The 16,454-nt window shown below is 31.2% G+C and overlaps 1 protein-coding gene across 2 annotated transcripts in view; it reads left to right on the forward strand.

The window, feature by feature from the left end:
- Window positions 1–13,921, forward strand: part of LOC124372456 (cohesin subunit SA-1-like) — a 46,763-nt gene extending 32,842 nt beyond the window's left edge. For both annotated transcript variants that reach the window (XM_046830858.1, XM_046830859.1), the window contains 7 exons: window positions 2,414–2,547; window positions 3,123–3,299; window positions 3,514–3,722; window positions 5,101–5,261; window positions 7,465–7,516; window positions 8,876–8,944; window positions 13,667–13,921. In XM_046830858.1, coding sequence (XP_046686814.1) covers window positions 2,414–2,547; window positions 3,123–3,299; window positions 3,514–3,722; window positions 5,101–5,261; window positions 7,465–7,516; window positions 8,876–8,944; window positions 13,667–13,817 — 953 coding nt within the window. In that variant the 3' untranslated portion in view covers window positions 13,818–13,921. The remainder of the gene's footprint in view (window positions 1–2,413; window positions 2,548–3,122; window positions 3,300–3,513; window positions 3,723–5,100; window positions 5,262–7,464; window positions 7,517–8,875; window positions 8,945–13,666) is intronic.
- The last annotated feature ends 2,533 nt before the right edge of the window (window positions 13,922–16,454 follow it).

The raw sequence follows: 16,454 nt of genomic DNA on the forward strand, positions 1-16,454 counted from the left end.
TTTATATTTTTTGGTAGTAAACCTTTTATTGCTGATTAACTTAAGCTTGTCAGAAGTGAAAAATGAAGAGCATCTAATCTGCTCTTCCACCTTTAAATTTTAAAATGTACTTAAATTGAAAAATGCTGAATTGGAATTAAAGTTATATGTTTATGTTAGTTGTCAATAATGTTTTCTAGTTAATGTATAATTTATGTTTCTGTAATTAAAACTAGGAATATATATTATTAACTGTAACTCTGACATATTCAAGGTATTACAAACAGTTTAGCCATCTGTCCAAGATTTTTTTCAGATTAGTTAAGTTATAATCCGCCATTTTGCAAATATAAAAAACCGTTCAATATTTTTACGAAACTTTGCAGTTGTTTTACTAACTTGAATATTTAAAATGTTCAAATATACTTTTGATTTATTTTGTCAAATTTCAAAATGGCAAACTTTTAAACATCTTAAAGGAAATAAACTGATAAACTAAATATTTCCTTGCCTCATTTGTTCTTGAGTCTTTTTGATAAATATATTTTACTAGTTCCTAAGAATTTACATACTTTGCATCAGTGTAGTCAGAAAAAACAAGCTGGTATATTAAGTCGAAGTTGTCACATAAAGCTATTTGATACGTTCTCAAATATTATTTAAAATAATAAATATAAATGTGTTAAACTTTGTCTTCTTTTTTTTCCTACTACTGAAAATATACTTGGCTGATTGAGATGAAATGTTGAAATATATAACTGTCTATTAGGTCACTTTAGTATATTTAATCATCCGTAGTTTAAATATTTTTTTTTCTCAGAAAGTCTTAAAAATGTTGCTTTTGAAAAGAACTTTGAAAGTCGAAATTTTAAACGAGTCGTATAAACATACTAATGTTATATTATAGACCTATTTGTGTGTGAAAACAACTATGTTAGGAAAACATAACCGATATGAATGAATATGGTAAAATTTTGTTCAGAGTTAAATAGCTATTTTTTTGCAACAATATTTATTAGACAACTTAAGTAGAGGAGTAATTATTTAATTATAATCTATTTCTTATTGGTACTGTGGTTAGCATGTCAGTTTTGTGGCATAGGTTCTGTCAGTGGAAACACTCAACATTTGATTACTCATATAAAAGATTCTTAATTGACCAATCTTGATGAGGTAAGTGGGGCCAAAGTTAGAAATCAACAATTGAAAGTTGAAGTTAAAGATGTTTTTTTTTTATTAATAAGATGACCGTCTGATACAAAAGTAAACTAAAAATTGTAAAATTACAAAAATTATTCTTTATTATATATTAACATTTATTAATAAATATATACACTTACTACTACCTTTAACCCATCAACTGTCAATGAGATAACTTGTATTCTTTTGTAATTTTTCTGATTTTTCATGTAACTAAAAACATTTAATAGTATTCAAATTTAGTGCCATGTATTAATATATTTTATAATTCAATATCTTTATAAAATACATTTTATGATAAAAACAATTTTGTAATAATAGTAGGCAAAAACCTTTTATTTTATGGTGAAAACATGAAAAATTTATTTAAAACACTTTAAACTAAAAAATTTAAAACAATTACTTTAATTCATTCATTTACTTTCATTCAATACACTTTAAATTCATTATGTATTCCAGTACCCAGTAACATGTAATAATGGAATAATTATATTTTTCATGCATTTGAAATGTTTTTTTGACATTAGTATGTCATACATTTGCCTAAAAATAGCATAACATGACCAAAAATCAAATTATGTAAGAAAAATACACTATAGGTTTCAATCTAGAAAGATTAAATTTTTTTGGTGACAAATATTACATTCAAAAAATTAGAAACAATGTCAAATTATATTTTGCTTTCCACAAATATTTTACTCCATTTTACCAAATAATAATACTGCAAATAATATTTATTTACTTGCAACAAACAATCTACCAATCACCATAACTTTCATCAATAAAAATAATTGTTTATTATATGAAGTAGCTATTTTATGGCAATGCTAGACTATCAAATTTGTTATCGTCACCAGTTGTTGAGAAGATAAAATAGAACAAAAGCAAAATTCATCAGTTCTTGGGTTAAATAAATTTACTAACAAATAGATTACGTTAAGGAGAAAGTTAAGGAGAAAAGAGTATAGTAATTAAACCTTTTTTTGTCTTCTTAAGTATACCAATTCGTGTTACATTTTATTATACTTACTAAAAGGTATAAAAGTAAGTACCTATTATTGTTTTTTTACAATAGTCAAATTAAACATATGTCCTTGTTCAACTAGGTTGAATGGTGACAATTGGTGGTTTAAGCTTTTTCTAACTGCCTAACTGTCATTTTAGTATGTTTATTCTGATTAGGTCTGTAATTTGATAGCTAATTTCTCTAGCTTGTGGACTTTGTGCTGTTTAGATGAACAAGATGAACATTCTAAGATAGAGGAGCTGCACAAAAGACGCAACTTCCTGGCCTCCTACTGCAAGCTCATCGTGTACAGTATGATGCCAACGTCATGTGCCGCAGATGTCTTCAAGCATTATGTTAAGGTGAGGTTTTGTTTTTGTTGTAAATGCACACATTTTTATGTATCAAGCATGGGTTTAGTATTATTAAGAATATGCCTGCTGTTGGTATTAGTAATGGTATTTTAAAATTATGGAATATTAAATTTTTTTGCATATTCTTGCGTTTTATATAATTTTCAATGAATTTAAGAAAGGTGGAACTACTAGGATGTACTGTTGTTATTTAGTTCCAGAACAGCTATATAAAATGTACTGGATACATAGTGTTGATAAACACCACTTACACATTTTGAATTATACTCCTTAATCGAGAAGACAAAAATACGATTTCCTAGCAAAATCATCTACTTCCAATAGTAGTAAACTTGTAGTGTCTTGGTCACTGATCCACACAGTGTCTCTAACGTCTCAATTTTAATGGTGTTGGACATTAATTAAAAACGTTTCATGCGAGTTTTGAATACAGAAGTGATCAATAAAAAAATTTGCTTAGACTAAAACAATCGAAATATGCAATATTAACTTACTATTTTTGACAGAATAGAATCTTAAGGAATATGTACCGACATTATAACAAGTATAAAATTGTGTTTTAGTCCTATAATGATTATGGGGACATAATCAAGACAACACTGGGCAAGGCCAGAGAGATCAACAAGACCAATTGTGCACGCACCATGCTGACCAGTCTGACATCACTGTTCCGGGAGCTGCAGAAGGAGGTGGGCCACCTACGCATCAATCGCCAGCTGGAGGAGTTTAGTAGTCTAAAGGTTAGAAATACAAACAAGCTACTATACTATACTATAAACTCACTTCAAAATTAGGTATAGCTCAACACACTCTGCAATTTTAATTTTTTTGCTCACCAACAAATTTTGGAGAGCCTGGACCGATGTAAACAATGTTTCTTGTCTCAATGATGACTTTGGTGACTAAATGTTATGAACGATATTGCGAGTGGTATTAAACATGACCTGTCTGCAGGAATTGGCCAAGAGGTTCGCTCTGTCATTTGGACTGGATGCTATCAAGAACCGGGAGGCCATCACAGCGCTGCATCGTGAGGGAATACTGTTTGCTGTAGAGAGAGCCGAATATGTGGAGGACCCCACTGGCCCCCCACACAATCTGGCCTTCCTGGAGATTCTCACAGAGTTTACCAACAAGCTGCTCAAGCAGGATAAACGCATCGTGTAAGCATCTTTATGTCATTTAGTAAAATCTTTACATGGCCAGCAAATAAGTTTAGCCTTTTTATAGCATTCAAATGTGTGATTTTTACATTAGAAGAGAAGTACAAGTAGCAAAATGAACTGAGAAGTGAAGCAAGATGATCATCAAAGCTGGAGGTAGGATGATAGTGTGGTAGGTTTGTCGTAGGTTGAATTGTAATTGGTCTGATACCGACAGATTTTTTTACTTCTATTGCTTCTAGTTTTCTTCTATATCACTTCAGTGTCTAGTTTTGAATAAGTAAAATAGTTTACAGGATAAACACAGAAGGAAAATCTAATAGATCAAATATAGTAGAAAATTAACAGTATAGAGTAGGAGTCTCCAAACTTATTTTTCTAAGGGCCAAAATAAAAGATATTTGTAGGCAGGTGGGTCAAAACTTTCACATGTATTTTATTGAAAGATAATGTGGTTATGGGTATGCATACTAACCACCAAGAACTGTAAGTTCAACAGTAACTGAGACAATGTACTGTGATTCTGAAGAAAACTACTATCAAAGATTTTCAGATAAAATACATTTATGTTGTTTTTACTAAAATTGATATTCTTTGCAATTCTGGACACACCATAAGTAAAAACTGTTATATTGAGTTACCCTTTGTCTTCTGTATGTAAGAGATATATACAGTAATCTTTGGTCAACAGTGCCATTCTATCTTGGCTTTAACTTTGACTCCCCTATTACCAAAATATATATTTAAGGTTTTAATAAGAAAGCTTTGCTCTATAATTGGATTTCAAAAAAGTAAGTTTTGAGAAGTTTGTCTACAAATATAATATGTTGATAAAAAAATAAATATCTTTTCTTCTCTTGAAACCATCACTCGAAGACCTGCAACGAAAAATATAAAACCGTTGAGGTGTAACAATTTACTGATCGGCTATTATTACATCATCAATGAATGTAATTAATTAATTAACCTAGGCTTCAAAGTACATTTGAAATCCTACTTGTAAAATTGAAGAAGAATTGCATTATTGTAGCACTCCCATGGAAATGGGGTAGTTTGTGTTAGTCATGTAAACATCCCCTGAATTAATACTCTAGGTGGAACTTCTAACAATGCCTTTATGTTTTTACTTTGCTAGAAACAAAAATGGTAAAGTGGTAAAAGGAACTGTAATAGGGACAAAATAACAATATATAAAAGGCACTAGTGATCTTACAATATTTACCCCCTTTTAATTCACCCCACAATATGTGGTATGGGTGGATTTACTGCTTAACCCAGTACGGGCTCTCAGCTTTAGTCCACACTCCTTTTGTATGTTTTTTCTGTTATTGGAATACTTTAAGAGAATAATTTGACATTTTGTATTGATTTGAAATAGACTGAACTACTTGGACCGTAGACTGACAGCTGGGATGCCCTCCAGTAGAGGAGAGGATTGGCAACCGCTGCTGCTTTACAGGAACAGTCTCGTACACGGTGAGACTGACCAACCTCTTGTCACGTCCAAGCGGGCGTACTACCGCAAGAAGAAAGAAGCAGGTATGTTTCATTGTTCATTGTAGAAGCTCAGTAAAAAATGAGAAATGGGTGTGTTACAAAAAATTAAGAAAACAAGCAAGATTATGATTTTTATATAGTAAGTGAGCAGAGTAATACATACATGTAATTTTCATTTGCAACAACTTTTTTTACCGACAATAAAACGTACACTAGAGAATCAATTATTTGAAGTTGACACCAAACCTATTTTGGATGATAGAAATTTTTGATAAGACCATTAAAGCTTGAACAGCAGCATCATACAAACTCGCGTCTACACCAGGGATTGGTGTTGGCTATTCCAGCCTTAGAGTGTAATCAATTTCTAACAATAAGAATTTAGTAGCACAATAGTGTAGCATTCACTGGGTTTATTTTTTACACATAGGAAAGTTTACAAAGTAACCCACATTTATTTATGAAAACGTGACAGTGTTCTGACATGTGCACAGAAACAGTGCTACGAGTAACAACGCTATCGGGTTTCTAACACCATTAATTTATGACTTTTTAACTGTTTTTATGCACACTAAAGTACTTTGTAGTCTGACTAGTGATGGGTTTAAACTGAATCCCAACATTCGATTCTGCAGAGATCCGACATGTTATTAATTATCAGCTGATCAACAGTAAACAAATTACTGAATACCAAGATGGTATTTTTAATATGTATATTTGCCCAGCATCTGCACAGCAATAATATAAATAATAAAATAAATAATATAATAAATTTGCAGACAACAGCTGATCGGTATTACGCAAACTATCAATCGGGAGAACGTGTTTTCATTGTATTTTGTGAAAACCTGTAAAGAGATGACCTAACTAAACAAATGATCATTTTGTAAATAATACTTTGTTTGCAGTTAATATTTTCTATATTTTTTGTGTGTATTGCCGTTAGTCAGGTGTGTCTTTTTGCAGACGATTGCTGATTGGTAGTATGCAAATTATTTATCACTACAACATGTTTTTGATGTATTTTGTTCATGTACAACCGTAAATTTATAACCTAATTAACAAATTTTTGTGCTTTTAAAATAATATTTCGCTTGCAATTTTTATTTTCTCTTCCTGTTTATGCAATATCATGTGTCTGTTGCATGTATTCAGCAGCAAATCTTTGTTCTCTTCACAATTTTTTGGTTGTGTAAATATTTTCTCCATGAAATATATTATATTAATATTTTTATCATAACTAGGGTTGGTTTACATTTTTTCAAACATTTTAGATTTAAAATATATTTAATAAGTGATAAAAATTTAAATCTATATTTTTGGCAGAGTAAAGGGATATAATGCATTAAATAACCATATTATAATCTATCAAATTAAAGTAGAAGATAGAGAATATGACTTTGTTAATATGTAGCTATTTCTCTGAACCTCAGTAAATCCCTATGCAGTAAAGTTGTTATTCTTATATTACTTTTTATATAATCAGATAGTCTCCAAAGGTTTAAGAATGACATAATTTGGATTAGTAGTGATTTTGTTTAAATCATACTTAAGTTAAAAAAAAGCTATTAGGATTTGAAATTTGAGAATCAAGAACCAATTTATTAAGATTCAGAATCAGATCGAGATTTGAAAATTCTGGATTGCCCATAACTAAGTCAGACAGTATGATTTTCGTGGTGTAGTAATAAACAATTTATAAAAAGTTTTAGTTCAGTAAAAATGTGTTATTAAATGGATTTATTTCAATAAGGAAGGGATTATGTACAAAATGTAATTCCTGTAATGTGCTTTATAACCACATTCAAGAATCATGCCTGTAGTGTATTAAGTTTTTTGGGACAAGTTGTTTCTCTATAATATATTTCATGGCTCACATTTTTTTTGATTTCCAAAAACTGTTAAGTTATATTTATGAACAAAAATAAATTTTTAAATATGGTATTGTTACAATTCATAAAATTGTTTTTCTCAACTTGATTTTTAAATCAAATGATCCATTATTAGTGTTGTACATAGATTCTACTAGCATTTGATATTGTATAAGGAAATTTATTAAAGGAAAACATTCCACTTTACTCACAATTCCTGAACCAAAGCTTGATTTTGGAGTAGGTTGTCACCAGTGATAGAGCTGCACTGAAGTTTGTGCTAAATAGTTTTGGTTTTCAATTAAAGTTTTATAATTTGGGTGCATAGCTTGTGTACTTTATGCCAGTGTTGAGTGCACTGTTTACTGTTTCAGATGATGAAATGGACGAGATAGATGATATGTCAGACCAGGAATTCAGTATGGGGTGAGTATCTCAGTGACTACAGAGTTACTACTGATGTATTCTCCATAAACATTAGAACTAATTTGTTGAAGTGTAAAATTGTTCAGTATGGGGTGAGTATCTCAGTTACTACAGAGTTACTACTGATGTATTCTCCATAAACATTAGAACTAATTTGTTGAAGTGTAAAATTGTTCAGTATGGGGTGAGTATCTCAGTTACTACAGAGTTACTACTGATGTATTCTCCATAAACATTAGAACTAATTTGTTGAAGTGTAAAATTGTTCAGTATGGGGTGAGTATCTCAGTTACTACAGAGTTACTACTGACATATTCTCCATAAACATTAGAACTAATTTGTTGAAGTGTAAAATTGTTCAGAATATTTAATGGTTCGAAATTTATATCTGTAGAATGTAGTCGTGGTTGTTAAAAGTTTCAATTTGATTTTTAATGTGTTTAATAATTAGGCAGCCACAGATATTACCAAACAGATCCCAATGATTTGCTAAGCACAAAACTGTTAAATAAAACAAGAAATAAGAAATGAGTGCATATATTTTGAGCATTGTTTGGGTTTTAAATAGGCTTTGTTATCCAATCAATATAAATGTCACATGTTCTAAACCCAACTGAATCTGGAAATCTACCCATAGGTAATTTTATTCCTCAAAAACAAACATCTGGAAATTAAAGTACCTCATCCCAAAGTGAATGTGGGAGCTGAAACTTCTTAATTTTGACAGACGGGACAAGACACAAGACACTACCTTGGCCTTACACTACCTGCTTTATCTAAATTATAGCAACTAAGTAATGTTTGTTAGGAAAAGCCTAAGAGTTTACATATTGGCTTTCAATCTTGGTGCTAAGTTATAGGGGTATGATCCATAAAACAACACGCATCCATAATATACTGTAGATCATGGAGGAAAAAGAGAGACATCATTGTGAATTATTTGAGACTCATTATTTTGCTATTGGATTAGCTTTCATGCAAAATTAACTTCTTTGATAAACTAATACAAAATCAGTTTTATATTTTAGGAAAACTATTGTAAAAATATGTTTTGGAAATTTTTAAAAACATTTTGTATCAGTAGACAATAGTACATAAATAGTGGGATAAAAGTATTATTTATTACCAAGAGAATGTTTTTTCTAGTTGTATTTTACAAAATACAAAGTAAGTGTTGTGTTTCACCATTAATGTTTTTTTTATGGTATTTAAGAAAGTAATGGTATTTATGTTCAAATACATACTACAAACGTCACATATTACAAATAAGAATTAATCCTAGGCACGAAAAGGATTAATAATAAATTGTCAAATAGATTTTCACAATTCACTGGTTAACCAGTTTTACTTGTTTTCCAGACACCTGCCGCCGCTACTGGAAGACAGTACAAAACCCACAAAGAAGCGAAGGAGAGGACCAATGCCAAGGTGATATTATAATGCTTATGGTTGAATATCTTGAACATTGATGATGGCACTTTTCAATCCCCATATTGTCTAAAATTATTAGTACTAGATAATTGTGAGAAACATCAAAATTGTAATTAAACGTTACCTTCTGCTTCCATAATATATATAAATTTTTGAAATTCAATAATTTTTTGGTTCTGGTGAGACTAATAATATATTAGTACAGTGTTTATTTTGTACAAATTTTTTGTGTATTTGTAAATATATTAATTCAATAACGAAATGAGTAAGTAGTTAAATTTAAGGATGAGCAAATAAAATACTTGGGTTTTCTGATCAACAAAATCCTGCTTTAAAATTTGACTCTAATAGTTTTTGATCCAGCAAAACTTACAGGTCTTATTGTGGGTGTAAAATATAGTATTGCAAATGTTTGTACCTTATCATGTTTTATCATAGTTTGTTTTTATCTATTAATGGCTCTGTGTGTGACCAATCATCTGTGTTTCAGTTAGTTACATATCTATTTTGTTAAAAAAAACACCATATATATTACTGTTTATATCATGTAAAGCTTACCTTGGTTAGTTCTACAATTGTGTATTCCATGTTTATGAAGAAGAGTATTTTGTTCACTCTTTTTCGAATTGCACGTGTTTTTGGACCTGCTAATATTTATACCAGCACAAGCTGTTCTTGTTCATACCATCTTAAGTTTTGCCTTTTAGAGTTACACATTTATTTTTTACCATTATTGTTACCTTTTTGAGTAGCATGTTGGATTATAACTTACAGTAATTTTTATGGCACATAAAATGTTATGTTTTGTTCACACTGCCACTTGTTTTTAACTTTTATATTTACACTTATTTCTGCATTTGAGAACAATAAAGTTGCTGAGGTTAGTTCGAAGTTATTAGGATTATCAACCAGGAGGAAGTCGGGAGTTTTAAAATGGTTTATCTGGCCCATCCTGGCTGGGGGGAAAGATTAATTTAAGCATTGCAGTACAGGTCTGGGCCAAAAGATTAATGAGAATGAGGAAAGATGTCAGAAAGTTTGATATTCTTATTCAAAGGTTCAAGCATCTAATCCTGGACAGATCCAAAAATGTCTGGTAATACAGTACGCGCGCTGAAGGTTCGGCCCTGTCGTTGCCCTACTAACGAAATAAAAACATTGACTCTCCAATGATCCGTCACGGACGGCAATGTTTAATTCTCGCTCGACAATCAACTTATGGTTAGACCAACGTCCTGTACAAATAAAATTCTGAAACTTCGCAGATCTGTTTTCCTGTTTATGCCAATGCTAATGGATGTATTAAGTTTCAATGTCTTATTACTTTTCTTCAATAAAATATATTTTAAAATTAACTGTGCCAAAATTGTAATACAAAAAAGTTTGTATGTGAGGATTTTTTTTATTATTTGGTCAGGAAACTTTCACCAGCAGGAAAGTTTTTCTGAATGAACTGAAGTTATTTTTAGATTTAACTTTTTTCAGATACATAGTTTAGGTTAGCCGTAACTTAGTCTGAAGTGGAATGTATCACCGACACCGCTGCCCTACAGTTTATGGTCCATTCACGTAAATGCAACACGGCAATACCATTTGAAAGTTTAACATTGAATCACTTTGCAATAGTTTATTTCTGAAAAAAAAAAAAAACACTTTAAGCCATAGTGGTGATCTGTGATAACTAAAAGTTTTAAACTAATTATGTTTTCAATTATGTTGAATTTCATTGTATTATATTCAAATAGAAAGGGGTTTTTGGGGTGTATTGTTTATAAACTAATTTTATGACAGATGAATGAATACGAAACACTGTTGTATAAAGAATCCTGTTTATGAAAAACTTAATTATTAATTATGTGGCATGACAATAAATTATTTTTTTAGCATTTCTACGAATACACTATACATAGAGGCATTGGTTATATATGGATTAAACCGTATTACATTAGAGCATTCAATTAAAAATTCGAATACTACCTTAGCAATACATTGTATATTAATTGACTTTCTGACAGATAAGAAATAAAATGTCATAAATCTATTAGTGATTAAAAATCGTAAAATTACTAAACGTCTAACAATACAAATTAAGAATTTAAATTCTCAACGCATAAATGTAGAATCCGTTATTTTTAAAATCGGCGTGGTGAACAGTATTTTCCCTAGATTTTACTTTGTTTACAAAGCTATTCTTACCTATAACAGAGTTGCCAATGGCGAGTTATTTCCATCCTCACCACCCGTTTCCGATTCTTCGCTGGCATTCTGTTCACTGTTGCTGCCGTTAGATGAGTCATTCAAACTAATAATAAATCTCTCTGTTGTGTCATCAATTAAATGTTCCTTTTTATAATATTCATCTTCAAATTTTACAACTTTCTTCTTTTGTTATTGAGTCTATCTTCTCTTTGCGTAACGCTATGGTATTTTTAATGTTATTTACAACATTTTTTTGACCTACATAATTTTTTATTATTCCCCAAATATTCTCAATCGGATTTAGATCTGGATGGTACGGAGGAAGGCGAATAACGCTGTGTCCGTGGTTTTCTAACAAATCGTCAAATGCAAATCTTTTAAATAGATCCTTATGTTGTTTTACCAAACTGTACAATTCGGGCTTAAGTGACATTGTATCAAACTGCAGTCCATGATCTTGTAGCCACTTGATCATTTCTGCTTTTTTGAACCTGAATTAGGTGCTTTATTAACTTGGACGTTATGATAGGCGGCATTATCAATAATTATTAGAGAGTTAACTGGTAAGTTTGGAATGAGCTGAGTTCTTGTCCATGTCATGAAGTTCGCATGGTTCATCTGATCATGATAATCTCCTTCGCTCGTTCCCGCTTTCCAGATTAAGCAAGCACCAAGAATAAACCCCATTTCACCCCCTGCGTGCAGTATTATGGCCCTCTCGCCTTTACTTATTTTCTTTTTAAAACCTTGAAGGCTGCGCCCATCCCTTTTCAGTCACATGAGATGATAGATAATATATACGATTCATCAATGTAAACAATAGGAGAGTTCTATGATCACGCTTGTTTTATACTTCGTAAATAGTTTATACGTTTCATTCTTATGTCACTAGCTTCAATCAAAATTTGCCTATTATTTTCAATTTTTTTCCACCGAAATCCTAATGATGCTAATATTTTTCTGAGGCTAGTCAAACCCCCTTCATAGTTAATTTTTTCATTCAGCTTGTTTTTTAACAATTGAAGAGTTGGCAGGCAACTATCAGTTTTATAAAATTCATGGACGGTTCTTCGAACAACACATTTATCAAAGTCGTCTAGTTCTACTATTTTCTTTTGTATTTTTAGGGGTTGTGAACGAACACTCCCCTTCAGTGGAAGAATCCATAATTTGTTTTTAACGGCGAATCTCCTTAATCAGTGCCTTTGAAACACCACAAGCCGCGGCAGTTCTTTCTAAACTTTTTATTTATATTCGTTCATCATTAGATAGTTTCAACTCATTTGCCATGAACTCATTAACCCTCCATATAATTTCTCGAGCCTGGCTTCTCGTAGTTTTTTCCTCGAGCCACTTTGGAAATGTATTTGGTGGGCCATTATACCGACTGAGATGATGAATCAAAACAAAACTACTAAAACTTGTAATATAACCTTAATAGCAAGGATAATATTAAATAATTTGTAACGCCCTACAACTACCAAAATTCACTAACATCACTACTAACTAAACTAATGAATTGTGTATAACGCACTTAAACCATTTGTCCACTTCTAACAACAGTGAATACTCGACTGTGAGGGAGAACAGGGACAATAAATATTCAGACTGCAGCGGGCCAAACATTGGCGGATGTCTACAGAACAGTTGTTATATCGGGCAATCCACCCATCCCCCGCCACAGTCCGCTCGGTTGACTCGGAGCCGAACCTTCAGCGCGCGTACTGTACCAAGATTGTCTAAATTAGTTGTATAGAATTTAACTCATGAGGCAAGAATCAAAAGAACACCATCCAGTATGATGATTCAGTAATTATGCAAACAGCTGAATCATCATATTTTTTTCAAAGAAATTCATGAAATCAATTGCAGATCAAATTCCAGTAAGTATCAAAGTGATTTAAAGAAAATTATTTACCCTTGTATGCACAATTATCTGCTGTGATTTTTAAATTTTGGTTGTTTCTAGAAATGCAAAACATTAATATAACAACAATTAAACCTTAGGTTTGCATATAAGTATTTTTCAACATAACCTACTAATCTTGTAACACTCAACATTATGCTTCTACCTACTATAAACAGTATTAATACTTTTACTTTATGATATTGTCAGTTTTCACCAATAAGATGTTAATTATTTAATAGAAGGGTCAATCCACAATGATTTCTCTATTTTTTAAATGCCTGGCTTTTTCTAATTTCATAGTTCAGGTAACACTTTCCTTCAATAATCACCCCTAGACAGCTCTTGAAATAGATGAACTTAGTTTTATACAGAGTTGTTTAGATGGGGTTTAGGAGGTAGATAACACATATGAGGGTGTAGGAAGAGATATTAATTATACTCATTAACAACCTATTACCATTTAAAGTTAAATGTTTAGATGTAAATGTGAATATAGTATTTTACAACGTAACAGCTGAATGCTGTAGTTGACTGCTGGGAAGACTGGTTAAAGATATCAAAAATTAAAACTGTTTTTCTGCAAACTAACAACTGTCTGTGTTGTTTTCCAGACTGGACTTTGCGGGTGTGCTGAAGGATGCCGACTCTGAGGAGCAGCATCACCACATGACAATTACATCGTCACGGCCCCAGCGCCAGTGCGCTCGATTCGCCTTCAGCTATGTGGAGCGTGATGATGATGAAGAGAGCATCATAATGTAAACATAAATATGACTCAATCGATCCATTCAAGTTTTGAGAATTGATCTAAAACATTAATTGTGTCCATACTGTGAAGATTATCTTTGTATAATAAGTATCTTTGAATAGTTTCAAGTGAAAGAAAAACCTTGTTTTTTATGTTACAACTCTTGTAGTTTTGGTATTTATATGTTATCCATTGTACTTAGTTATTTTACATCTTGAGTGCCTTAGTACTAACAACTGACATTCCGAATAATTGGAAATGAGTAGAACAGTGTGTTAGGACTGTTTGTACAATGGAAGTTAAAAGTTGGTTTTATTCTCCAACAAAAAACAGTTGATTGTATTTTATTTTGAATTTAAAATACGAATACAATCTTTAATGCACATTAAAGTAATGTACTATATTTTTCTATAAAATGAGTAGAAACAAAGAAGGAATAAGGACATTTTTCTGTTAATATTGATTTTGAATTTAATGTTTACAATAGATATTTAAAAATAAAAAAAAACAAATATCTACACGTTGCTAATAAAATTTGGTAAGTTTAAGTGTATGAAAAGAATTATGATATTCAGCCTACTTCATTGAGTACTTATATAGGGCATACCTAGCTGCTTACTTAACCTCCTTAGTTCTACAGTTGACACACAGTGAGAGGTCTAGTAGCACAACACACTGAACACTGAGCTGATGAGGTTAAAAAGGTCAGAAAAGTTACCTTTTACAGAGTAATTAGAATTTCATGTTTATATGAATATTAACAGTTTTATTGGTAGAAAACACCAACAATTTTCTACTACATATCCATTTTTTAGCTTATAAACATTTAATAGTAATTGTAATTCTACTTAATATTAACAGAAAAATCACATTCTAAACTGTAATTCATGGCTTTCTCAATAATTGTCAACTATTTTAATTTACTTAGTGTAGATTTTGTTGATTCCATTCAACAATAAATAACTAGAACTTTAAGGTTTTTTACAATGTTTGTGAAATGTATTAAAATAAGTTACTTGTTTTTTTGTAATAAATTGTAAATAATAATTTTAATATAAACATATTTTTATTGAAATTGTTTATATAGACTTATTTATCCCCAGTATTGTGTACTATGTATGATTTATGAGAATATTAATATATTTGTTTGAAGATTTCTGCCTTTTTGGAGTGGTTATACTTGGCATATATGGTTTTATTATTATTAATCTTTATCAAGTGAAGGACGTGTGTAGAAATCATGCAGTGTGTAAAACTAACAATAACTGTAGAAGCAAATTAAAAATTAACCCTTGTAGCTCAAGTTGAATGTATGTAATTGTCCTCTCAGCTCAGAGTGCCACTATGGGTGCCCATAAGTGTTCTATCTTATAGGTAGGAGTTTTATGACCATGTCCTGTACCATCTTGTCCAGGCCACTCATAATCACCCAACCTTGCCGTTTTGTCCGTTCAGCTCATCAGGCCACTATATGTGGCCCACGGTATTGCACAGTTATAACAATCAATCTTTATCCAGTTGTGGCTGGAAAGTGCTGCAATCTCTCACCCAAATAAGTAACTGAATGAATATTTCTCTATTTGCATTATATATCATAGTAATCGTCATTTTGAATTGTTTATATCTGTGTCACCATAGCTGCTATAGAGTATCCTATCAATTTATTAAAATACTAGTGCCTTTAGTGGAGATGAACCTCAAAATATGGAAATGAGTATATTCTGTTGATACTAGAAACCTACTTGAGATTTATAGTATTTTTATCCTGTAAACAAAAATACTTTTAAGTACTTACAAATGACTTTTGGTTTGTTTAAAAACAAATGAAAAGTAACCAATTGATAAAGTTTCAAACTTGAAGCTAATAAACCTTGCATATTTTTTGAAAATTTTATTTTAATGTCATAATTTTTTAAAGAGCTGAAGGTCAAATACTACTATTTAATTTACGAGTAGAAGTGATGTACATGGTTACGCAAGCGCCAAGTTTGTGATGCAGATTCTAGCCAGGCCACTAGCTATGGTACAGCAAGCTAAGAAGAACTATCTGTATTCTACCTAAGTTGAGTGATAGATAAGTATGGACAACACTTAATGGCCTGTCTAGTGCAAAGGGTTAAGAAATCTTAATGTGCAACAAACACCTCACACTACTGTAGTACTGTAATCACCTCAACTTGTGTTTAGCACTGTAATCTAGTATTAGAAGATTTAGAATGAGAAAGTTTGACAGGGGCATTTACACATTGTTTATCTTCATACCGGTATTATTGAATTTTGTTTCTACTAGAGAAACGTACTTGTCCCGGTTGACTAGAATAAGGGAATTCAAGAGGGCTTGTCGATTAGCCTTTACAATCAGACTAATGGCTAAATGTTAAAAGTGTATATTTAAACACAGTTTCCCTGTTCACAGAGGTTTACCTTTGATAATCCATCATTTATTAAAAGAAAGGTTTTCATAATTTGAAATTGACAACCTTTTCCAAAAATCGGTTAAAATAGCAGTAGGACTACACAGACACTCACACCATACATCTCACAAAACAGTCTTAACTCTATGGTTCGGTATCTTAAAAATAATAATGTGCATAGAACCATAAATTAAGTTGTTAGCAAGACCTTAGACCCTTTGTGAATGCTACATTCAC

Source organism: Homalodisca vitripennis, unplaced genomic scaffold (assembly GCF_021130785.1).
Source record: "Homalodisca vitripennis isolate AUS2020 unplaced genomic scaffold, UT_GWSS_2.1 ScUCBcl_3267;HRSCAF=8695, whole genome shotgun sequence".
Taxonomy (NCBI): domain Eukaryota; kingdom Metazoa; phylum Arthropoda; class Insecta; order Hemiptera; family Cicadellidae; genus Homalodisca; species Homalodisca vitripennis.